At 58.8% G+C, this 23,430-nt stretch overlaps 1 protein-coding gene across 4 annotated transcripts; it reads right to left on the bottom strand.

The window, feature by feature from the left end:
• Window positions 1-504: 504 nt before the first annotated feature.
• On the bottom strand, window positions 505-21,643 carry CLUH (clustered mitochondria homolog). 4 transcript variants are annotated; one of them, XM_061390685.1, is made up of 26 exons: window positions 21,439-21,643; window positions 13,911-14,113; window positions 12,787-12,958; window positions 11,677-11,820; window positions 11,347-11,471; window positions 11,111-11,265; window positions 10,902-11,027; window positions 10,487-10,634; window positions 10,231-10,323; window positions 8,422-9,116; window positions 7,522-7,745; window positions 7,321-7,422; window positions 7,084-7,184; window positions 6,155-6,307; window positions 5,987-6,049; window positions 5,664-5,908; window positions 5,450-5,534; window positions 5,177-5,330; window positions 4,935-5,074; window positions 4,048-4,128; window positions 3,839-3,964; window positions 3,635-3,756; window positions 3,259-3,352; window positions 3,044-3,178; window positions 2,894-2,967; window positions 505-1,995 (listed from the first exon to the last, which is right to left on the bottom strand). In XM_061390685.1, exons 1-26 carry the CDS (start codon window positions 21,536-21,538, stop codon window positions 1,809-1,811), a joined length of 4,047 nt encoding a protein of 1,348 aa, XP_061246669.1. In that variant the 5' UTR covers window positions 21,539-21,643; the 3' UTR covers window positions 505-1,808. The 4 variants fall into 4 exon arrangements, with proteins under 4 accessions (XP_061246669.1, XP_061246668.1, XP_061246665.1 ...); XM_061390684.1 differs by having other exon boundaries at window positions 7,321-7,425; XM_061390681.1 differs by lacking the exon at window positions 21,439-21,643 and adding an exon at window positions 17,325-18,116 and having other exon boundaries at window positions 7,321-7,425.
• Window positions 21,644-23,430: the final 1,787 nt, after the last annotated feature.

Raw genomic sequence — 23,430 nt, forward strand, 5'->3', positions numbered from 1 at the left:
CCCTCAAGCCCACCTAGGTGGGCTCTGCTTCCTCCAGGACATTAGAGCTCAAGGGCCTACATAGGATGGCAAACTTTAGACATCCCTCTACTCCATCCTCTGGGGCAGGGGGGCGGGGTTGGCACCCAGTCCTCCTGACAAGCACAGGGACAAGGGTGATGCCCAGTTACATATGCAACAGCCTATCAGGGCCTGGGTCCTCACCTGGAAACACCCCTCACCCCAGCCAGCACCACACAGAGTTCTTTAGAGGAGACAGTCTCTGTTTCCTTTCTGATGTTCATCCGTGTGCCCTTGCCATAGGTCTAGTCACCAGCAGACTGGTAAACCCCAGCTGGGCACCTGCGGCTCTGTCCACCCCCTTCCTCCCACTGAAGTGACGTTATAAGGATAACCCTGAATTTGACCTAAAGAGCTTTCAACTCTTTTTACTAGGTACTGCTTCTGGCAACAATCTTCACCATCGAATAAGACTGTACAGAACACACAGGAGAGGCTGGGACAGCAGGTTTCAAAAACTCACTTTATTCCAATGTGAAATGAAGACGTGATGGTTTAAAAACAAGAAAAAGTTCTTGATCAGCCGTGGGGATGCCTCGCTTGCTAGCTCCCACCCACTCCCTTTGAAACAAGGTGTTCGGACAGACCATACCCATAAGCAGCTCCCCGCCAAGCCACCAGGCAGAGGCCCCAACACGGGGACAGCTCCCTCCAGTTCAGAAGGACGGCTGTCTCTCCCCACCCACCGAGAAGCAGCAGAGGCCAGCAGCAGAGGGGGAGCTGGGACCTGTGGGGGCCACAGCCTTCTGCAGGCCCCTCCCTGCCACCCCCAGGGCTCCTCTCTGTCGAAGGTGCCAGTTGGCCGAGGTCAGGTAGGGAGCTAGGCTCCACCACCAAGTAATCACTCCCGTATTTGTATCTCTTCCCCCAGGATCCATGATTCAGCCCTAGTTCCCCTAGCCCCCCACCCCACCCCCCCTGTGCGTTAGGCAGCTGAGGTTCAACAAGGAGGATACATTCAGACTAGACCCCAAGGTTAGCCCCAGCTGGGGTGCAGGGAGCGGGAGGCAGCATCTCCTGCTGGGCCCGAGGGCCGACAAGCGGGGCTGGGCACACGGGTGTCTGGGGAACTGCCCCTGGCCACCCCTTTCCCCACCCCCAGCACAGCCAGGCCAGGCTCCAACCATGATCAGTAAAGCTGCTGCGGCCCTCACCCTGCCACGAAGCTAAAGTGCTCCCCAGTCCTCCAGCCCTGCCGCAGAGCTCAGGCCGCCCGCTCAATCCCAGGACACAGGAAAGTGCCACTCTTTTTGGCTTCAGAACTGGACTTTCAGCCACGTCGGACCCAGGGGCAGTGGCAGCAGAAGCAGCAGCCGTAATGTCACACATACAAATGACCTGAGAAATCCCATCCGCGCGTCACTCACTGGGGACCGGCTCGGGGCTATGTACAAGTCAGGAAGGACGGATCAGGGCACTCGCAGGCACAGACGGACTCGCACACACCTGCTTGAGGATGGGGACCCACAGAGGCACCTGTCCCCCAGCCGGGAACTGGGGGATGCCCACACACTCCATTCGCATGTCTTCCATGAGGCCTCTGCAGCGTGTATTCATTGAACCAGTGCAAGAACATCTCAGGGTTCAGGCAGGCCCGGGTCCCAGGAGGATGCTGGGGGTGGGGATGGGGTTGGAAACGTGGAGGAAGAGGGACTTGATTCCTCTCCTGATGTGCAGGGCGTGCCACCTTCTCCTGGAGTCTGGATCACCGGGGGCAGCTGACCGACTGTCCGTCTGTCTCTCCCCTTCTACCCCTGCAAGCTCGGGGAGGAAGGGTCCTTGGCAGCCGGGGGCTGGGTGGCCGCATCCTCTGAGGCCCCCACGGGCTCCGGCTCAGTGGCCATGGGCTCCTCAGCCTTATCCCTGTTCCTGCTGGCCTCCTGGAGCTGCTGCCGCCGTGCCACCTCAGCTTTCAGATTCTCCAAGTCTTTTTGGCTGAGTAGAAGGATGGGGCGGAGAGTGGGCATCAGGGTGGGCCTGGGCCCTCCGTCACCTTCCTGGCTTTGCTTCAACTTGGGACAAGATCAGGCTCTGCACTTTCTGCAGTGCAAGTAAGAACTCCACATACCTGCCAGCCTCCAGTGAAGGCCTGGTTCCCATCCAGCCTTCACACCCAGCCTAAACCCTGTGCACTCTGGCCGCTCCTATCGCCGATCACACCCAGAACACAGGTGCAATGTGGAGCAGGTCCGCTGTAAATGCCCTAAGGCTGACCAGACCAAACCCGGGCCCCACACAGGCGAGAGGGACATGGGATAAGGGGCTTTCGAGGGCAGGGTTGTTGTTGCTTGTCTAAGAGCTCAGAGAGACCCCCAGGGCCCAGCGCTAAGGCTCGTCCCTACACTGACAGAGCAGGAGCTCAGAGAAAGAATGAAGCTGCTCTTTACATGCCTGCTAGGTAGCTTCAGTTATGGCCAACTCTGCAAACCTATGGACTGTAGCCACCCAGGTTCCTCTGTCCATGGGATTCTCCAGGTAAGAATACTGGAGTGGGTTTCCATGCCCTTCTCCAGGAGATCTTCCCAACCCAGGGATTGAACCAGCATTTCTTTAAAGTCTCCTGCATTGGCAGGTGGGTTCTTTACCATTAGCTCTTTACACACTGACATGAAATGATCGCCAAGATCGATTAAACGCAGGAGAAAAATACGTGCCTGGTTTGGTACAATTTTGTGCCTTAAGGGGGAAAAAAGATGACAGATCTGTGTTTGTGCCATAATGCAAAGTATTTCTGGAAGGAGTCACTAAGGGCTGTACTTCTCAGTCCGAGCCACCTCAATCCCGTAGTTAATAAACCAAGAAAGTAAAGGCCAACGTCCAAGTGGGGCCTCACCTGAGAGGAATGAAGAGGATGCCATTGATGACGTTCAGCTGCTCCAAGACGCTGGCCATGCTGGGAGCTGTGAACTGAGGGGCGCGGGGAGCATGAGCGGCCGAGGCCGGGGAGGGGGGGATGCCCACCCAGCCCCGCTCGGAGACCCACCTTGAGGGGCGGGATGTTGGCGCTGGAGCCGTTGCGGTAGATCTCGTTCATGGTGCGCTGCAGGGCCACGGCTTGCTGGGTCAGGCACTTGAGGTACTCGGAGCTCTCCTTGGTCTTCTCGTGGTCCTCGCCGAGCTGGAGGGGGTGAGCGGGGAGAGATGAGGGCCGCCCTCAGCCCCGCCCTTGACCCCGCCCTGCGCCCTGCCCTGGCCCACCTGCGTCTTGTAGATGGTGTAGCCTTCCTTCTCGTGCTGCAGGGCGGAGCGGAACTCGGCTTTGCTCTCATAGACCCGGGCGACCAGGTGGTGGCTGTAGGGAGGCAGGGCGCGGGGTGGGGGGCGAGGGAGGGCGTGAACGGGCCGGTGGGCACTAATGGGGGTGTGTGCGGGGTACTCTAGATCCCACTCCGGGATCTCTCCAGGGGTAAGACGCCAAATCCAGGACTCAGAGAAGACATGGAAGGTGAGAGAAATTTCCTCAGGAGTCAGATGGAGGGCAGAGTGCTCGATCCCGCGCCCGCCCTCGATTCAAGTGCTTCCTGGGACCCTGTGGCCCGGGGTCTCCCTGCCCCCTGACCCAGCACAGCCTCACCTGAGGGCCACCTTGAGGGACTTGGGCCCGTGGTACTTGGTGCTGACGGCCAGCGCATTCTCCAGGAAGCGCAGCGATAGGTCATACTCCATCACTCCGTGCAGCACCAGCCCGATGTTGTTCTGGGGGCAGTCGGGAGGGCCCTGGTCAGCTCCCACTCCCCTGGGATGGAGGCTAGTCCCGCTGCCCCTCCCCAGCACTCACGTCCAGCAGCGCCATCTCAGGGTGGTCCTCCCCGAACACGAGCAATGTGAGGTAGCGGGCGCGGTACAGCAGGCTCAGGGCGGTGGACAGCTGGCTACTGGCAAAGCAGTACAGCGCCAGGTGCATCTGCAGGGGCAGGGCAGGGCAGGGCAGGTCAGGTCGGCCGCCGGCTCCGCCCCCGCGCCAGCCCCGCCCCGGCGGCTACTCACGTATTCCTGGATGGTGTTGGGGTGCTCGATGCCCATCACTCGCTCGCTCATTAGCACGGCCTTCTGCTGGTTACTGAGGGCCTGGGAGAGGTGGGGGCTGTCATCCCCAGGTGGCACCGCCCCACACCCCGTCTGTCTGTCTGTCTCGCCCATGAGCCTCCAGGCAGCTCAGGCCTCTTCATCTCTGGCTGCAATTTCTATTTTTACTTTGCACCAAGGAGGAAAGAAGTGGTCAAAATCCAGCTGCTGTGACCAGGGAAGTCTACACCCCACCCCGAGGCTGCTTCACATTTTAAAAGACTGTCTTAGTCTATGCAAACATATGCACAAATCTAAAGTTGTACTAAAAATAAAATATTCATACTACGACAAGGAGGCATATACAGGTGAAAAAAAAAGGAGTCCTATGGCTGGAGCCAAGTGGAGCACGTGCAGTGCGCCCGCATCGGAGGCAGCCTCAAACCCGGGGGCTAACACGGCAGGTGAACACCACTAGGCCCCAGGACAGTACAGCCAACAGCACAGTCCCTGAGCAGCTTCCAGAGCGCTTACAAGGTACTGACTGAGAACGTGCCCCTCGCTTGTCCCTGTGAAGGGAAGGAAGGCCCTGGCATCACTCCCACTGTGTCCACGGGCACCGCAGCTCTCCCCAGGACACAGCTGTTGGGGCAGAGGGAAACGGGGGGTGGGGGAGGGATGTATAGGCAGAGCAAGCACATCCCAGGGTTTCCACCTGCTCCTCCTGGGGAGGCCTGGAGGTAAGCAATATCTCTGGGATGACAGGGCTCCAGTTCTGCCTGCCTGGACCCCCCCATCCTGCTGGGCCAGTGGGGTGAGAACACAACCCAGGGCCCCACTGACCACCCCCAGAAGGTGCACAAGCCCACCTCGGCGTAGTCGCCCATGATGTAGTGGAGGCGGGCAAGCAGGCGCAGGCAGGCACAGATCTCCACGTGCATGGCCCCGTACACGTTGTTAAACAGGTTCAGGGCCTCGTTGATGAGCTCACAGCCCTCCTTTAGGAAGCCTGCAGGGCACCGGTGGGCAGAAGGTCAGGGCTGGCCTGGGTTTGGGCTGGGGGTCCCTCTCCACCGCCCCCACCCCCCCGCCGGCCGCACCTGGCACGCACCCTGCTGTACTTTGGCCTGCCCGCTCTGAAAGAAGTGGAAGGCGTCCGAGGCCTTGGGGTTGACGTGCTTGACCACGGGGAAGATGTTGAGCACGTCCTCCTCCGTGAAAGCAGGTTTGTGGCGGCTGTCGAAGCTGTACTCCTTCAGCAGGATCTGGGGGCCCCGCCCGACACCCACAGGGAGCCTCAGCCCAGGCTCACGTGGCCAGCACCACCCCACCAGCTTCACCCGAGGCCCCGGGGACCCTTCAGGACGCTCCGAACCCGGCCCACCTGGATGCCGGTTTTCAAGGAGATCTCCCGCAGCAGCGTGATCTTCTGTAGCCCATAGGTCTCCACGGCCTGGTCCACCGTCTCACTGGGGAGGAGCGGAGGGTGGGCCCGAGCAGCCCAGCACCCATCCGCCCCCCTCCACCCGAGCCCCTAGGCATGGGGGCCCCCTCTCCCACTTCCCCAAGCAAGTGGTCTCCCACAGCCGCTCACGCACCACTCGAGGCTGAAGTCAAAGTAGTTCTTGGCCTCCTGGCAGATGTTCTTCCAAAGTTCCTGGGGGGTCATGACGGCCCAGGCTGTGTTATCTGCTGCCCCTGGGGGCCGGTTTCGCCTCCTCCTGTTCCTCTTCTTGGAGATGAGCTCGTCAGCGGGCAGGTGGGCCACGGGGTTGGGGTAGGAGCTCAGGAAGCAGTTCAGGAAGTGGCTGATGGCAGCCGAGAGCCCGGAGAGCTCGACCCCCTGCAAGGGAGGTGGGACCGGTCACCACTCGGGCTCCCCCAACACCTCCCTGAGCCAGGCTGAAGGGAGCGGCAGTACCTGTAGGTACGTCTTGAAGATGTGCTTGGCAGAGCGGGTGATGAGCTCTCCAATGCCAATTTTCTGCACGGGTTCAGAGAAAAAGGGGGGTGTCTGGGTTGGGCTCCAGGCCTCCAGCCCAGCCCCTCACCCCCCCTCCATCTCTCAGCCACCCCGGGCACCACTCACGTAGATGTGGTCCAGCTGGTCACGGGCCGGGCTCCGCATCACCAGGTCCAGCACCTTGCCCAGGTAGCGCATGTTGATGCCACGCTGGCGCATCACCTCGGCCAGTGTAGCCCCGTCCATGGGCAGCACCGCGTGGTCTGTGAAGTCCTTCACCTGCGGGCTGCAGAAGGTCAGGCCCCCCCCAGCCCAGGCCCTCTGCCTCCTCCTGCCCCAGGTCTTGCCAATGGGGGCTCCCACTATTCTGGGGCCCTGAGGACGGAAGGGACTAAGACCCCCTGCTCCCAGTCAGGAAGAGGAAAGGAGAGAAAGGATGTGAGCAGTAAGGATGTGAGCTCTCATCCCCGGCCTTCTGCACAGCCCACCGTCACCCTGGGACTGCTGGGCCCACTGGCAGGGAAACAGCAATGGAGGGCAGCAAGGCTCCCCTGTGATGGCACAGGAAGGGGCAGAGCCACGGCTTCACTCTGAGACTGAGCCTTGCCTCGCGGGCCCTGGAGCAGCGGGCATGGCAGGCTCACCTCAAAGATTGGGGAACAAGCACAACACCGGAGCTCAGGGCCGCCTCAGCAGGGAGCAGGCCCTCTGTACACACACGGGGACTCCGTACAAAGCTTCTTGGAGGGTGGGGGTGGGTAAAGATGCCCCCACGCCCTCTGTCTGCCATCCCCTCATACAGGGGCTTTGGAGGACCATAACCCCGCTGCCAGCCCCCAAGGGAGGGCACCCAGGGCACAATTGATGCCTGCCTTGGCCCCTTTGTGTCAGTGACACTATTCTGGGAACGAGAACTCCCCATCTGCCTCGCAGGTCAGGAAGCTTAGGTCACTCCTGCAAAGGCTCCACGAGTTCCCAGAGGCGAATGAGGCCACAGAGCCTGTAACCCCCGCTGCCCCTCCTTCGTGCCACCCCCTGCCCCAGCCCGCCCTCACCAAGCCAGGTATCTGGCAGGAGAGCAGGAAGGCAGCGGCATCTTTCAGCAGCTGCTTCTGGTCCCGAACCTCCTCCTGGCAGGACTCGGGGAAGCGCACTCCTGCGGGCAGGAGGGAGAGCAAGGAGGTGTGAGCTGGCAAAAGAGGCGGGCACCAGACAGACACACAGACAGACAGACAGCAGAACTTAGGTAGGCAAGCAGGCCCCCAGCACTGGGGCCCCCGAGGACCACTCACCTGGCGAGAAGATGTCAGGGTTGAAGCGGACGTCGAAGGCTGTGCTGCTGATGGAACCCACTGCCTTGCACGCGTTGCGGATCACCTCCCGACCCCGAGGGTCTGCTGTGAATACACGGCCTGTCAGGAGCTGCCCCACCTCCCCACGGGTTGGGTGCCAACCCAAGCCTCCCCTGACGGGGGCTCCCCCAGCAGCCCCACCTGTCCCGTCGTCCGAGGCAACGGTCTCTGCCAGCTCCTTCACCGTGGCCAGGCCGCTAGCACTGCTGCCCTCCTCCTCGCCTCCCGCCTCGGGCGCTGGGGGAGCGTCAGGCTTGGACTCCGAGGACAGGCCGTCGCCGTTCTCCAGGGACGTGGGGCTCTCCATCTTGCTGGCCTTCTGCTGCATCAGCTGTAGGGCAGCCAGCTTCATGAAGAGCAGGTACCTGGGGCACAGTGGGTGGGGTGGAGCAGGGGATGGGAGAGGAGCGTCTAGGAGGTCACCGGTCCGGCAGCTTCCTGCTGGCCGTGGGGGGACCTGAGCCAGGCCCCAGCTTCTGCCCTGCTGGGCTTAAGGATGTTGGGGCCCGGGATGTCCTGTCCTGTCCAGGGAGCAATGTCCATGCGTGTGTACATGTGCCAGCCCAGCCATTCTACCAGGTGGTGGCAGGTCACAGCAAAAATGGGGATCTTCCTAGACAGGAAGACAGCTGGGTGTCAGGGCTCCTGAGAGCACCAGGGACCCCTCTGGCGTTTTGAGAGGGAGAATTATTCCTGGCATGGGACATTTGATGGGCTGACTCCTAAGCACTGACCGCCAGCAGCAGGGACCCCACCTGTATCCCCTCACCCAAGGGCCATGGCACTGGGAGGTTCAAAAATGCCTAAGCAGATGTCCACACGCTTCTTGAGGAAACAGCATCACTTCAGTAGAAAGCCACCGGTCTCGCTTTTTCTCATCTACATGAAGCTCTTGGGCGTCTGCCTGTGTGGGGGAGCTGGATGCCACAGTGATGGGCCCAGAGCTCGTTCCTCTTCACTTCCCAAAGCATCCCCCGTCTGGGGTCAGACGCCAGCACCGCCCTCCCTGCCCGAGGCTGCAGCCGCAGGCCTGAGCCCCACCTGTGCTCCACGAAGGCGTCCACCAGCTCCTGGCGCAGGCAGCACAGCCTGTGGCGGTGTGCGCGGGGGAAGCCAGCACGGGCGCACTCCTCGGGCAGCGTCTCGCCGGGCACGGGCAGGAAGTTGAGGTCAGGGGGGAAGGTGCGCAGCAGGTCCAGGATGTAGTGGCGCCCATCGTTGCCGATGATGCCCTTGCACTCCACGGAGGAGCAGAGCTCCACCTCCTCGTCCCGGTCATTGAGCACCCGGTGCCTCAGGATCTTGAGGGGCCGGCTCGTGCGCTCCAGCAGCTCCAGGTACCGCGGGTGCGACACCACCGTCTTGCCGAAGTCAATGGAGCCGTAGATGACGCTCTGCTCCTGGTCCCGCTCCAGGATGCCGGGGATGATGGACTGGGCCGTGACACGGTAGCCTCGGTAATCCACCACCACCGTGCCCAACGTGTACAGCCCCTCCACGTCCACCGCATTGTACGTGCGCACGCCATTCAGGTCGTTGGTGGGTGCCACATAGGCTGCCACGTCCCCGCCGAAGTCCTTGTAGTGGTCGCGAACGTCGAAGCCCAGGCTGAAGAAGATGTTGTTCCAGATGAACATCTGCATCTTGGTCTCCTCGCTGGGGTTGATGGCCATCACGTTGCCGTCGATGACCGCCATGGCGCCCCGCGTGGCTGCTGCGGTGAAGTCACTGTGCACCTGGGGGCCGGAGGTCAGAGGGTGAGGGAGCTACATCTCACCTGGCCAAGCTCACCTGCGGCTGGCGGAGGTGAGCAGGACGAAGGTTTCGCACACTTGGAAAAGCACCAGAAACCCCAGTTCAGAAAAAATGTAACACTTATGGGCTTCCCTGGTGGCTCAGCTGGTAAAGAATCCACCTGCAATGCAGGAGACCTGGGTTCGATCCCTCGGTTGGGAAGATCCCCTGGAGAAGGAAACAGCTACCCACTCCAGTATCCTGGCCTGGAGAATTTCATGGGCTGTATAGTCCATGGGGTCACAAAGAGCTGGGCATGACTGAGCGACTTTCACTTTTATCAAATACTCGGATAGACAGCAGAACTCAGTGATTACAGGGGGCAGGAGGACTTGGGTGGGTCTGGGATCCACCAACTATATGCCAGGTGATCTCTGCTGGATCACCTCTCAGATCTGTCTTCATGTCTATAGATGACATAAAAGTATCGACCTTCAGGGGCCTTCCCTGAAGAGTCCACGCTTCCACTGCAGGGGGCATGGGTTCCATTCCTGGTCGGAGAACTCAGATCCCATATGCCTAGCAGTGCAGCCAAAAAAACGCCATCGCCCTTTATAAGGTGCCCGGGAGATTACAAGCCTACACGGCACCTGGTCCAGCTCCTGGCAAAGTGAGCACCCAGGACATTTATATTTCTTTACCATTATCATCTCTAGTAAAATTATGGGAGATTTTAAAGCTTTTTTTCCACTGAAAGCACTGCTTTTTCCTCATCTCTGTCAGCAAAAGCACTGAGGACATCACAGGAGGACACGTGTGCCCAGGTCCCCATATGGCTGCGTTGGGACAGAAATGGGCGTGGGCATCACTCAGCCCATCCTGGAGGTGGCTCCCTGCCCCCAACCCCCACCCCCAGACTCTAAATCTCAGAAAGGCCAGAAAAAGGGGCTGGGGTTGTCTGCTGGGAGGCAGAAAGTGGCAGAATGGCCTGGAAGGTCCCCAAAGGCCCTTATCCACAGAAGCCCTTGTCCAGCTTCCCTCTTATCCACAGAAAACCAGTAGGGAAGTGGCTGGCAGGCCTGAGGCTGCTGGTCAGGCCTAAGGGGCCACGGGCACCTTGAATATGGCTCTTTCTCGCAGCAGTCGCTCGGGTAGGTTCTTCCGAGGCAGCTCCCGTGTAGTCTGCAGCTCCTCATTCCAGTCCCGGGTCTACACAGAGACCAGGAGGGATAGGCCAGCTCAGCCTGAGCCCCCACCACCTGCTCGGGGCAGTCCCACCCCCCTGCCACCCTGTGCAGCCCTACAGGCACCGAGAACGCAGCCTGGGCCCCGCAGGGGAAGGGAGAGAGGAGCCGGGGATGGCCACAGGCACCTGTCCAGGAATGTGCTCCTCGTAGCCCAGCCGGGAGGTATAGGCATCCTCCGCCCGCACGCAGTCCATGGCATGCTCCGCCTGGGGGGCTGTCCAGCTGTACACCTGGAATGGGGTGGCGATCCTCTCGAAGGGGTGGCGCTGGACCCTGCATCGAGCAGAGGGGAGATGGGATGGCCCAATGAGCTCAGAGCTCTGCCCTGGGCCCCTTCTTCAAGGCCCCACTGTCTCCCCACTAAGGCTCTGTCCCTGGAAGAGTCCAGCAAGGGCCCACAGCCACCTGTCCCAGGTCTGCTGCCTCGGGCGGGAGGCTCTGGGTGCTGCGTGTCCAGCTTCTTAGGGCAGAAGTGCTAGATTCCAGGCCGTCCAGGTCACCCACCCTGGGAGATGAGGGGCCAACAGGCCGAGGTGCTACCTTTTCTTCTGCAAGGCGGCAAAGTTTTTTTTGAAGGTTGGGCTGATCTGGTTGAGCAGCTCCACCAGGGAATGGCTGAGGAAGCGGGGGCTGGCAGGCTTGGGGTTGAAGTGGTACGCTGTGGACCTGCAGAGAGAGGGTGATCACTGTGCCGGGTGCCCCCCAGGTGGCTGCCCGCGGGCTCCCCACAGGCTTGTACAGGGACTCACTGGTTCAGGTAAAATCCGCGGGTGGAGGCCGTGATGCTGACTTGCCGGTCCTCAGCTGTGATCACGAACAGGTACATGAGGTCCCCGTGCATCCTGCGGTTCCCGGGTGGCGGGTTCCAGCCGCTCATGGTGAGCACCTTCAGGCACTGCAGGGGCTGTGGCAAGGGCTGAGCGTGAGCGTGCCATGCTTCCTGGTGGGTGGTCCCCTGCCCCCATCCCCAGAGACCAGCGCCCACCTTCCAGTCCCGGTTCTGGGGCTGCAGAGGACACAACGGCCGCTCCCGGCTCCCAGGAAGAATATACTCGGGCGGTGTGCAGTCGATGGGGTCCATCTCCAAGCCCTTCTTCCGCTTCCCGCTGTCTGAGGGACCCGAGGCTGGTGGTCAGCACACGACGCCCCAGGGGGTCCAACGCACTCCCCAGCTCAAGTGGCCCTGGCCTGGGTGCCTCTGGCCCCGCTTCCCTCCAGTAGGAAGGCTGAGGGAAGACCCAGCCCCCTTCACCAGCCCCAGTTCAACTTGCTCCCAGCCCCTCTGCCCAACCGCCAGCCCCAACGCCTCCCGCACCTCCCAGGTCGCCATCGGTAAAGACGCTCAGGAAGGACAAGGAGTTGCAGTCAACCCCATTGAAGGCATCGGAGGGGTCTAGGCTCTTGAGCAGGTCTCGAACGTGGCGCACGTGGATGCGGGCCTCTCGCACTGTGTATGGTTCTGTCGGAAGGGGGAGGGGCAGGACGTTACCAGGGCAACAGCCTCCCCAGGAGAGAGTCAGCCTGAGCACAAGCAGGGGTAGCATTGATTTTCAATTTTAGGCTTTTACTTGCAGATTCCCTTATGAACACCTAGGCTGGAAATCTGCTTTCCACACACATATCTGCCTACCAGCAGGGATCCTTGTTTGCAAAGAACCTTCTGCCAAAGGGCACAAGAAGTACCTCAGGAAGTGCACACAGGCTGTGGCAGCCCACAGAAGTTCCCTAATTCTCTGTCCACAAGTGTCACAGTGGCTAGGTTGTCCCCACATGCTCAGTCCAGTTCTCCCGGGTCAGCCCTCCCCCAGGGCAGCCAGAGGATTTACAGGACTCAACCTTGCTCCCCAACTCACGTTTCAGGAAATCATAATGAGGGCTCTTCAGAGGCAGGTGGGAGGACCCGTAATTGGATAAGTCTGGGCACAGCCGAGTTACTTTTCCCCCACATTCGTTCCTTGGGTGACATGCCTGGAACCTCTATGCCACTCTCCCCAGGTGACCCAAGTTTACGGGATCTTTTCTTTTTTAACAAATAGACCAGCCTCATCATGCCAGCTGATTGCTTCACAAGGGGCCTGACTTTCACGAGCCATGAAACTTCAGTTTTCTTAAGAGGCTGAACTTTTATCGCTATAAAATTTGTATAGGCTGATTTCAAGCACTTGCTTGCTACTGTTTTTTTAAAATCATGACTCTGATATTTAACCCTGAAGTTGGAGGGTGTGCCGGAGAGGACCAGAGAAGCAGACCTGTGCTGCTGTCCTGTTGCCACAAGTCCAACACCGCTCCAAGCCTCTACATGCTCATCCGTGACACAGATGTACCAAGATGCCAGCGGGAGGGGCGGGGTGGGGAGAGTGCCACCTGGCCCCGCCTCCTCGTGTCCCGCCCCCACCTTGGGGAGCTGCTCGACTTCCAGACAAACCTTCCACCACGCGTAGCACTGAGCCTTCCTGCAGCCCCTCCACACTGCGCAGCTCTGAGAAGTGGTCCAGCATGTTGCCATCCAGGTGCAACGAGAAGCAGGTGCGGTGACAGGTGTCTTCACGGTCCATGAGCACCTGGTGGATCTCCTGCACCATCTCCTGGGGGGAGACCTGCCAGGGAGAAGGCCACCGCCACCCTGGTGAAAACATACCGGTTTCCCCAGCCCCAAACACCTGGGTCCCTAAAATCAATGCTTCAAATACTGTTTCCCCCTTTGTGGCTTGTATTTTAAAGTCCAGGCCCTGCCCATAAGTACTGTGCCCACCTGCACCTGTGTGTGTGTGCATGCGTGCATGTGTGTGCAGGGTGTGTATACATGTGCAAGACAGAGCCTGGCCTCCTAACCCACAGGCTTCAACTATTCCTGCAGACTCTGAACAGAGCAGAGGTGTAAGAACAAGGAAAAGAAAACGGCCATCTTGCCTCCTCCCTATGACTTCCCCTTTCAGGAAGGTGTGGCCTGGGGCTCAAGCCTGTGGGTCCAGAAGATGCAAGAAGCCTCATCTGGTTCCCCAATGAGTCCGTTTGCAAGACCTCTGGGGAGGCTCTGCTCTTGGAGACAACCAATACCTCTCTCCTCCCAAAATAAAAGTGTTCGTTGCTCAGTTGTGTCTGACTCTTTGCAACCCCATGGACTGCAGCCCACCAGGCTCCTCCGTCCATGGAATTCTCCAGGCAAGAATACTGGAGTGGACAGCCATTCTCTTCTCCAGGGGATCAAACCAGGGTCTCTTGGATTGCAGGCAGACTTAACCCTGAACCACCAGGGAAACCCCTCTTCTCTCAAGCAGACAGTCAAACTCCAGCCAGAGAGTTGACATAGCCGAGGCTGGGGAGCCTGGGACCCCAGTACTAGCCAGCCACTACTGTACTCCTCCCTAGACAGGGCTGGCAGTCCCAGCTGGGATCTGGCCCCTAGCAATGTGGCAACAGTTTGAACCTGGACTCCCACGTCCACTACGTGAGTGACCTTGGAAGGCAGAGGACCCTGTTTCCTGCCTACGACCCCATCCTCATCCCGCCTCACAGGCCCCGGCCCCCAGCACCCCTCCACTATCTTACCTGGAGGGAGAAGGGCTCAATCCCAGGAGCCAGGATCTTCACTGAAAAGCCTGTGTCCTGAATGACAATGACTTCCTGTCCGGTGGTCTCCTCTCCCGGCTCGGTCTCGTCGAGCCCGTTTTCCCGGGGTGGTTCAGCAGGCCCTTCTTCCTTCTTCAGGCTCTCTGGGCAGTCCCCATTCAACAGCATGACTGAAGGCAGCTCTGCAGGGGACAAGGGGGCTGAGTCAGATGGGCCTTACTGGTGAGGTCTGCCTCCAGCCAGGGTGGGCAGCGCCCTATAAAATGGTGTCTGCCTGTCCTCCCCAGACCTGGCCCTGTGCCAGGCCCACCATACCCCAAGCACACAACTCCTTCGGCACCCCCACTCTGGCCACCTGCAGGCTCCTGCCTGCACCCTCCATACCCCAGGAACTTGTTTCCCATCTCTCCTCAGGACCCCCGTCTGGCATCCATGTGATTAGGCCCCCCAGACAACTCTCCCAGAGTCGCCAATGCAAGTGGCTTCAACAACACTCCCCACATTCACTTCCCCCTCTTCCCTCATGGACACTCTGGTCCCTTCCTTTCCAGCTTGACTTCTCCCGCAGTCCAGCTGTGGGTGTTCCGGGTCCCAGCCACTCCTCATTTCCATCTTACCCTTATCTGTGATTCTAAATGCCCTCCCACCTCACAGCTCATGTGACCCATCCAGGCTTCGATCCAGGTTTTCAACATGTGGCCATCCCCAAGGCCTTGCCAGACTCATCTTGTCAGAGTGGAATTTACCATCTTCCACAAACCAGCCCCTGCTCTTCAAATGCCCCTCACCACACCCCGACCTAATTGCAGGACGACTGCAGGCCATTTTCCCTATTTCAAGAATACCACTTGCTGTACACCTGAAATTAATATAACATTGCAGGGACTTCCCTGGTCGTGCAGTGGATAAGAATCCGCCTGCCAATGCAGGGAACACGGGTTCGGTCCCTGGTCTGGGAAGATTCCACATGCTGCGGAACAGCTAAGCCTGTGTGCCACAACACTGAGCCCATGAGCTGCAACTACTCAAACAAACAACTGAAGCCTGCGCCTAGAGCCTGCGCGCCGCTAACAAGAGAAGCGAACACAGTGAGCAGCCCGTGTTACACAGTGGAGAGCAACACAATGACCAGTAGCCCCTGCCCCTAAGATAACGTCTGCTACATATTACGCCAGATAAAGCCTGCGAGCAGCAATGAAGACCCAGTGCAATTAAAAAAAAAAAAAAAAACCCTTAACACTGTAACTCAACTGTATTTAAAACAAAAACAAAAACACCTTGTATATGTACTAGTCCTAACTAAGTGTGTATATGCACATTTACATCTTTGCCAGTAGAAAGACTAAAAGACCAGAATTCAGTGGCTTTCCTTGAATAGGATTAAGAGTGATTTAACCTTTTCCTTATAAGTCTGTACTTTCCTTACCGTAGGACACAATTGTTTAACTAGCGTTTATTTTAGGGTATGATTTAGAAAAAACAATGTATGAGTGTTTTTTGAGAAAACTAGGACCCTGAAACTATAGGGAGCAAATTCTCTGAGCAACTTTGTGAACTGTTCATACTTTATATTTGAAATTGACAAGTAATCTTCATTTTCACAGTATGACCATATCCTTAAGATGAGTAGCTTAAATGTGATCCAAAGACAACACTTGTGCTTCCACGAATGAAATTCTGGTCACTAGAGATAATTGCTTTTTGAAATAAAGTGCTTCTTAAGTTGATGTTAAATGTGACCATAGTAAAAACATAAAATGCTTCAATTAATGGTAAACCTGCATAATTAATGGTCAATATGAGTAAATGAAAACCCAAATCAAATCAAATAAACACAGCCATTTTGCCTCTTCCAAAAACAATAAAAAGGCACCACTTAGAATGTTCTAACACTCTCCACTGTTTACAGGATCCAAACGTCTTGGGCCTAACGTCCCTCTCAGCTCCCGCGTTCTCTCCATCAAGGTGCAGCTGCTCCAGACTACTCAGGAATCTCAGAACAGGCCACACACCTTGCCTGCTACCTGTGCTTTGGTGTGCTGCCCCTTATACACCACTCCATCTGGCAGGCTCCTACTCATCCGTCAAGGCCTAGGTGAAATAAACCTTCCTGGAAGCCTGACCAATGACTCCTGACAGCACTTGGGGTGGCTGTTCACACTAGCAGCTGTCTCCCTCCTTCTGTCCTGCCCACTCAACAGAAAGGCTCTGAACGAATGAATTAATTACTGTAAAAGCCTAACATCTGTGAATAGCAATGGACTCACATGTGGGGAGACGAGGAGCAGGTGACAACACCTTCCATTTCTCCCCCAGGAACTAGGGGGAACAGAGGAGACACCCCACCCCAACCCTGGGGCGCAGAGGAGGAACTCACAGAAGCCCTCCAGCACAACAGAGGCCTGCCTGGAGGCCCGCCGGCCCTTCCCTTCTGGGTCCACCTCGCAGCCAGACTGGCCCCGTGCTTATCTGTGAGCTCCAGATAGACCAGCTCTCCAGGTCTGCTCCGGACCCCAGCGATCCCCTCTGGACTCCACCTCCTCGTCCCTATCCTGCTGTGAGGAGCAGGGATGGGGCACACCTCCACAGAGCTGTGTGGGCTCTACCCACACAGAAAAGTCCAGATAAGCCTGGCACATAAGGGCACATGGCGAGGTGGGGGGGGCGGTGTTTGACGTGGAGAAAAGCCACTCCCTCTTACCACGTCCCCTCAACTTAGTGATAAACAGAACTGCCAGGCACTCAGATACAGTCCCATCCTCCTCCCCCAAAGAACCACAAGGACCTCTCCTTTGAGTGAACCCCCAGCCCCTGGAAAGTGAGCAGCCAGACCGAAGGGAGAACCTGGCCGCCTCCGTGACAATGAAGACAGAACAGGGCGGTGGAGAGGGGTGGTAGTTGGTCAGTTTTCAAAATGCAGCAGGAGACGTGATAGACGTGACGGCCTCCCCCACTGAGTCCTTGAGAAAGGCTGTGCTGTGACAAGTCTTTGGGACGAGGGGCCCCCGCCCAGTACGGCACAGCCGCTTTGAGGTCTGAGACCCCAAAAGCAGGAAGGCAGAGACCTGGACCTAGACAGGTGTCCTGTGCTCCCTGAGTCCGGGTTGAGAGGACAGAGGAGGGCCAGGGCGGTCATAGCTTCCGTTCCCCCTCCCTGGCCAGGGACCCTGCCCAAGAGGCAGGTACTATACACCAGGTTCCCCCCCAGGGGGCACGCAATGCCCTACCAGATTTCAAAGGGATGTGGCTGGTTTCCAGGGGCCTCCACTCCCCTAAGGACAGCCTGCCCTGCCCTTCCTCTTTCCTCCAAAGGACCCTGAGGGTCTCCCTACCGCCGGATCAAGGCCCAGTGACCTCCCCACAAGAGGCTAGCTCACTGCCCCCACAGCCCACCTGGTGTGGTCGGCCGTCGCCCCTTCCTGGGTTCTGGACTCACGGGACCTCCGTGGCAGCGAAGCCCCCCGCTCTGCGGCTCAGGCCCGGCACTGCCCGTGTCCCTTGTTCTGGGCTGCGCCTCCACCTTGGCCCCCATGCAGCTGGTCGGCCCCGGGCTGGAGCTCTGGTTGGCTTCGGGTTTCAGTGGGGCCAGGCCTGCCGTGGCAGCCCTGGGAAGGGCACACTCCCCCTGCCTTGCATCCTGCTCAAGGTCGGCCAGGACGGCTGTGGGCCAGGAGGCCCTGGTGGCTTCGGGACCCCGGGTAAAGCTGCCACCAGGGCTCAGGCCCGCCTCCCCAGATCCCCCCCAAAGGGGGTCACTGCTGATGAAGCAGTTAGTGGGGCAGGAGAACCCGGCGTCTGGGCTACCTGGGACCCTCCAGATCGAGGGCCCCGGTGACTGGCTGGCAGGGGTAGGGCCCAGCAAGGGGGTCCTCTCCTCTGCCCCAACTCCAGTGGGGGTGGGCAGGACCGCTTCCGCCAGCTGCCGGCAACAGCTGGCGCAGACCCGGGCCCAGGCCATGAGGTGGCCGCTCCCTGTCCACTGGCGGCCGCTGAGTGCCCTGCCTGCCTCCTCCTGGATCAAGTGGCCGGCGGGGGCCTCTGGCTTATGCTGCCCCCTGCAGGTGACCTGGCAGCTCTCCCCTTCCTGGGAGACACCCGTTCTGGTGGGAGGGGGGAGGGGCCCCCAGACTCCCAGAGGACAACTGCACCCAGTGCCCCGGCCTCCAGCTCCACCAAGGAGCTGGCAGGCTCCGACTTCCCTTCCCAGCAGCCCCTGCGCTGCCGGGAGAAAACCAAGTCTCTCCCCTGGGGAAAACAGAGCTGGCAGCAAGAGACCCAAGGCCGTGCGGTGGTAGAGAAGGAACATGCCCAGCCTCGCCAGGGCGCCTTCCTAGGGCCTCTGACTTGTTGCCAGGGCCCAGGCAGGGCTGCTCCGGCATCCATACTAACCAGGGTGGGGGCGGGGTTCTCTTTGGCCCCCTTCCCTCAGCTCCAGTCCTGTCCAGACAGCCCTGAAGGGCTGGCATGCAGCAGGCCCTTGGTTCCCTGCAGCCCCCACCAAGGGTTTCTGGCTCGCACACCCTGAGTGGAAGGTACAGAGGACCAGGCAGGGCCCCTCTGCTCCCACTACCCTCCCCAAAAAAGCCCTAACCCTCTGGAGAGGAGGGCGGGGCGGGGCAGCCTGGCAATGACCCCCGAGGAGCTGCTTCCACCATCCCCATCCTGGTTACCACAGAGCCAAGACTCACTCTAGGCCCGGTTCACGGCAGGTCCCTCCATCAGCTTGACCAGCCCATCTCACTTGAGGAAACTAAGACTCCAAAATGTTAAGAGCAAGCAGGCTGCCCAAGGTTGCAGAGGCAACAGGCAGCCAAGCCAGGTCAAGAAAAGACCAGGTCTGTCAGAGGTCTAAGCCCAGGCCTGAGTACCACCCCCTAGGCTGTAGCCCCCACCGGGTAAACAGGAACCCCTTCCTCTATCCATACCCAAGCCTCCACACCATGCCTTCTTACCCCAGGGGGAAACCCCTCAGGATCTAGGCTGTAGGGAAGGAGATGAGTGATCCTCTGCAGAAGGGGAAGGGGTTGCCCAAACAGCATGGCACACCCCCCACCCCAATTCTTCACCGGCCAGACCAGAATGAAGAGATAAAGCATAGCCCTGCCCTGGCCTGGAAGAAAACGAATCCAATGGGCAGCAGAGAGGAGTTAGAAAAGAAATGTAAGCCATCCCAAGTGGCTCCTGTGTGCATTCTCTAGCCTGGCATGGCCTCACTCAGTAGACTGTGCCAGGGCCAGGCCCCGCCCCAGCCAAAACCTCTGCAGGTGAGGCTCCGGGCAGGAAGTAAGGCCTCATAAAGGATCATCCCATCCCAGGAACCTGGGGCTTCAAGAGAAAAGGGTCGGGGCAGGCAGCCTAAGGAGGGCCCCAAGGAAGTAGGCATCTGCTTGCCTCCTTCCCATCCCCACCCAGGTCAGAATCAGGTCTGTGGGGCCTGGGAAGGATCTAGTGTTCCCTGAGTTGCTCTGCTCAGGCCCACCCAAAAGAAGAGCTCTGGGGGGGTACCATCCAGTAGCTCCCATAAGCCCCCAAGCTCCTCTCCAGTCTGCCAGCCCCCTGTCCCTCCGCTCCGGGCATGGACTCCAAGCAATCCTCCCCTAGGAAGAAGGAACTCGACACACCACCATGAACTTGAAAAACCTGCCTGTTCTCTTAACCCCTAAAAGCAGCTTTATTCCTAAGAAGGCAACTGACCCTTGGTCCCCCCACCTCCCTCCACAAAAGGCCTTGATCACTTCCTCAAGGGGGCTAAGAGTCTTCCAGAGCTGGGTTCTGAGGTCAGAAACCTGGGTGAGGGTCTGTTGGGAAGAGTCTCCATAAAAGCCCCATCCTCCTTTGAATAAATTCAGGCTGGCTGAAATTCAAGTCCTGGCTCTATACAAGCTTCCCAGAGGGTTCGAGAGCCCATGTTCCACCTGCTAGTAGGCTTCCAGTTTCCCCTAAATGAACAGCTAGCTGGATGCGCCCCTGACCCAGGTTGCGCCAGAGTTCCCTCAGAGAAATTCTCCAACTCTCCTCTCTCCTGAGCCCTGAGTTCTCAGCATCCCAGCCCAGCCCACATGCCTCTCCCAGCCTCCTCTGGCACAGGCTAAGGTAGCCTTGGCAATCTGGCCAGGAGCTGGAAATCCAAATACTAAATGGCTGTGTGACCTTGGGCAAGTCGCTTCATCTCTTCAAGTCTCTCTGCTGGAGAGGAAATCAGCCTGCTCTTATCTAGCCTGCTCCACTGATTCAGACAGAGCCTCACTGGGGTGAAGCCTGGCAGGTTGGAGTCATCAGCATTTGTCACTCTGCCCAAACCTTGGCATTCTTCAGGCAATCAGCAAGGCTGCCACAGTACCTATGCCCCACCACCAGCAAACCTGGCTGTGGCCCGTTACAGGGCCAGAGAGCCCATCTAGCCCTGCTCTGATACTGACTCACTGAAGCTGGACAGGGAGATGAAGATGACAAGTGTCTTTTGAGGAGAGTTGTGGGAGTGGAAGGCAGGGTTAGTTCCGCACTCCCACGGCCACCCAGGACAGAGAGGAACATATCCCAGCTCTGAGGCTCTGAGAAAGATTTGGAGTAGACAGCCCAGGGGCTGGGAAGGGGCTTCCGGGCCTCACGGCTGGAGTCAAAGATGTGATGGAAGGAACAGAGGAAGCCCGGGAGAGAGGCAGTCCCCACCGGAGAAAAACTGCAGCCACTCCCAAAGTCAATGCCACACAGTCTCCACAGGGAAGAGCTGGGAGATCAACTCCATGCTGACGACCTTTGCCTTAAAAACAGCAACTCTGGGCTGACCCACTTTTCGCAATAAGGCGGGTTAATGATCAAGTTCTGGCACAAACACTACCTCCTGCCAAGGAGTTTGGCTTTGTCCCCATACATAGGTAGACACCCTCCACTCCAAATCTGCCCACTAGGCCAACATCTAACAGGGCGGAGATCAGAGTCTGCATAACAGGGGTTAAAGCCTTGCTTCTGGGAATGAACCACAGAAACCCCCTCTCAAAATACAAACCCTCAACTTGCGGTCTTCCCATAGACTAAGCCTGAGAAGTCCCAAGCTGAGCCGAACTCGCAAGGCTGCAGCCGGGTGCACAGGGAACGCTAGGGATCCTGACGGCAAGGGGGTGCTAGACGGAGCAAGTGTCAAGTGACCCCAGTCGGGGGAGTTCCCCAAGCCCGGGCGCGTAGGGGGTGGGGCCGCCGAGTCCACCGATCTGCGCAGCCGGCGCACCCCGAAACCGCGTGTGCGCGCACGTGTCCCCACGATCTGGCACGCGTGTGTTCGCCGCCGCTGCCCTCCCCGGGATCCCACGTGTGTCAAGTCCGGGCCGCAGCCGGGGGCGACAGTGAAGGTGACCTTCAGGGCGGGGGCGCCCGGTGGAGGGCTCGGCGAGATGCGACCCGGTCAGGCGCGGAGAAAAGGCAGCGGTCCCCGCACCACCCCCAAACCCCCCCGCGCACTCGGCCCAGTCTAGCCTCCCGCCCGGCTGCCCCTGGCCCCGGCCCCACTCACCCGCCGCGCCTGGCCGCCCCTTGCCACCGGCCTGCGGGCTGGGCTCCCGAGCGCTGTCCGCCGGGGCTGCTGCCGGCAACTCGTCCGTTTTGATGACCATGGCGGCGGAAGCCGGCGTCCGCCTCGGCTATCCGCGCCGCCCGCCGCGCCACTAACCCAAGTGCCCTGCGCGCCGCTGCCGCTGCGGGAAGGACGGAGTCACCGACCCACGTGGTGCGCGCTGTAGCCTTTGACCCCACCGGCGCTTCTCTGCCCCGCCCTCGCGCCCGGCCCGGCCCACGAAGGCCCGCGAGGGACAAAATATGCCACGCCTCGTTCTCTGGGTACCAACGCGGTGACTTTCTGGAACGCCTTAAAGGGAACGCGCCCTGTCTTTGGAGAGAAATAGGCTTCGGGCTCCCTCGAGGGGCGGGGCTACGGAGAGGCGTCCTTGCGGTTCGCCGCCCGTCGGGCGGGCGCCTTGACCTTGGGTGGAGACTAGTCTAGGACTGCTATTACATATTGTCTCCTCCCCCAGTGGTTTCTTGTAGCGAGTCTGCCAAAAGACCACGCGGTCTGTAATCTGCAGTGGTAACCTGACCCTCAGCGACCCCTCACCGAGCCTCCCGTAGTCCCTCGAAGCGGTGGGGCTGGGGTGCCCAAGGTTTCTTTAGGAGGGCGTGGAAGGTAGCCTAGGGCATGGTGACAAGAGGCAAGGTGTTAGGTGGTTAACTGAAGTGTCAGGGCCCACGAAACTTTGTGCTGAGCCACAACAGGCTCAGGAGCCAGGACGCCCCCGCTCCCTCCACCAGACGAGTCCTCACGTCTGGGCTGGTACTTATCCCCAATTTTGAGAAGCCAGTGAGTTGAAGTTCTTCAAGTAGAGAGTGGAAGTGTCTTCCTTGCAGAGGGCCAGGAAGCCATGGGGGAAGCCCTTAAGACATATTCCAGAACTACTGGGAATTGGGAAGCTGCAGCTGCAGAGGTGGGCTGGGGCAGGCCTGCTGCTGCTGCTGCTAAGTCGTTTCAGTCGTGTCCGACTCTGTGCGACCCCATAGACGGCAGCCCACCAGGCTCCCCCGTCCCTGGGATTCTCCAGGCAAGAACACTGGAGTGGGTTGCCATTTCCTTCTCCAATGCGTGGAAGTGAAAAGTGAAAGTGAAGTCGCTCAGTCGTGTCCGACTCTTAGCGACCCCATGGACTGCAGCCTACCAGGCTCCTTTGCCCATGAGATTTTCCAGGCAAGAGTACTGGAGTCGGGGCAGGCCTAGGGCCTCATAAAAATTGCAAAGGAAAGTGGACTTTGTCCTGGAGTACCGGTGATGGGAAGGGGAACCAGTGAGAGGCATTAAGCGTTTAAGCAAGAGAAGGTTGCAGTGTGAGGAGGGATAAGGGGCACTGAGCTAGACAGGAGGGAGATGAGTTTGGACTATTACACAAGAAGGCTGGAAATAAAAGCAAGACCTGACTACAGCCCCCCACATGGAAGGTGCGCAGTCAGGTGGTACATGAACCTGACACAGAGCTGGATTGGTGGTCTGCATCCTGCAACCTCTGCCTTGTCTCTTCTAGAAAACTTGAGCAGGTCACTTGACTTTCACTCCTCTGAATGGCAGGAGCTTCCTCTGTCAAATAAAAACATCCATTTGTTTAGCCTCTCACCTAGTTGTTGGGAGGAGATAATGGTCATCAAAGCACTTTAGATAGTGTAAAATACTTGGTGATTCACTCTATCTTTTAAGCGAAGCTTTCAAGAGCTCAGTGCTACAGGAAGATCAGAGATGAACCAGACCAGGGGACTTCTTGAAGTCAAGGACTGTCCTTTATTTATCTGGGTATCCCCAGCATCTCCCCAGAGCTTGCTACATAGTAAGTGTTTAATCCACAGGAGTTGGTTAAATGGAGGACCTGGGTATAGGCAGAGTCAAGCCATCCTTTAGAGGCCTCCATGGGGTTTCACCTTCGACCCCATCATTATGTATAACATCTGGGCTTTCCGTGCAGATATTCCT

Source organism: Bos javanicus, chromosome 19 (genome assembly GCF_032452875.1).
Source record: "Bos javanicus breed banteng chromosome 19, ARS-OSU_banteng_1.0, whole genome shotgun sequence".
NCBI classification, from domain to species: domain Eukaryota; kingdom Metazoa; phylum Chordata; class Mammalia; order Artiodactyla; family Bovidae; genus Bos; species Bos javanicus.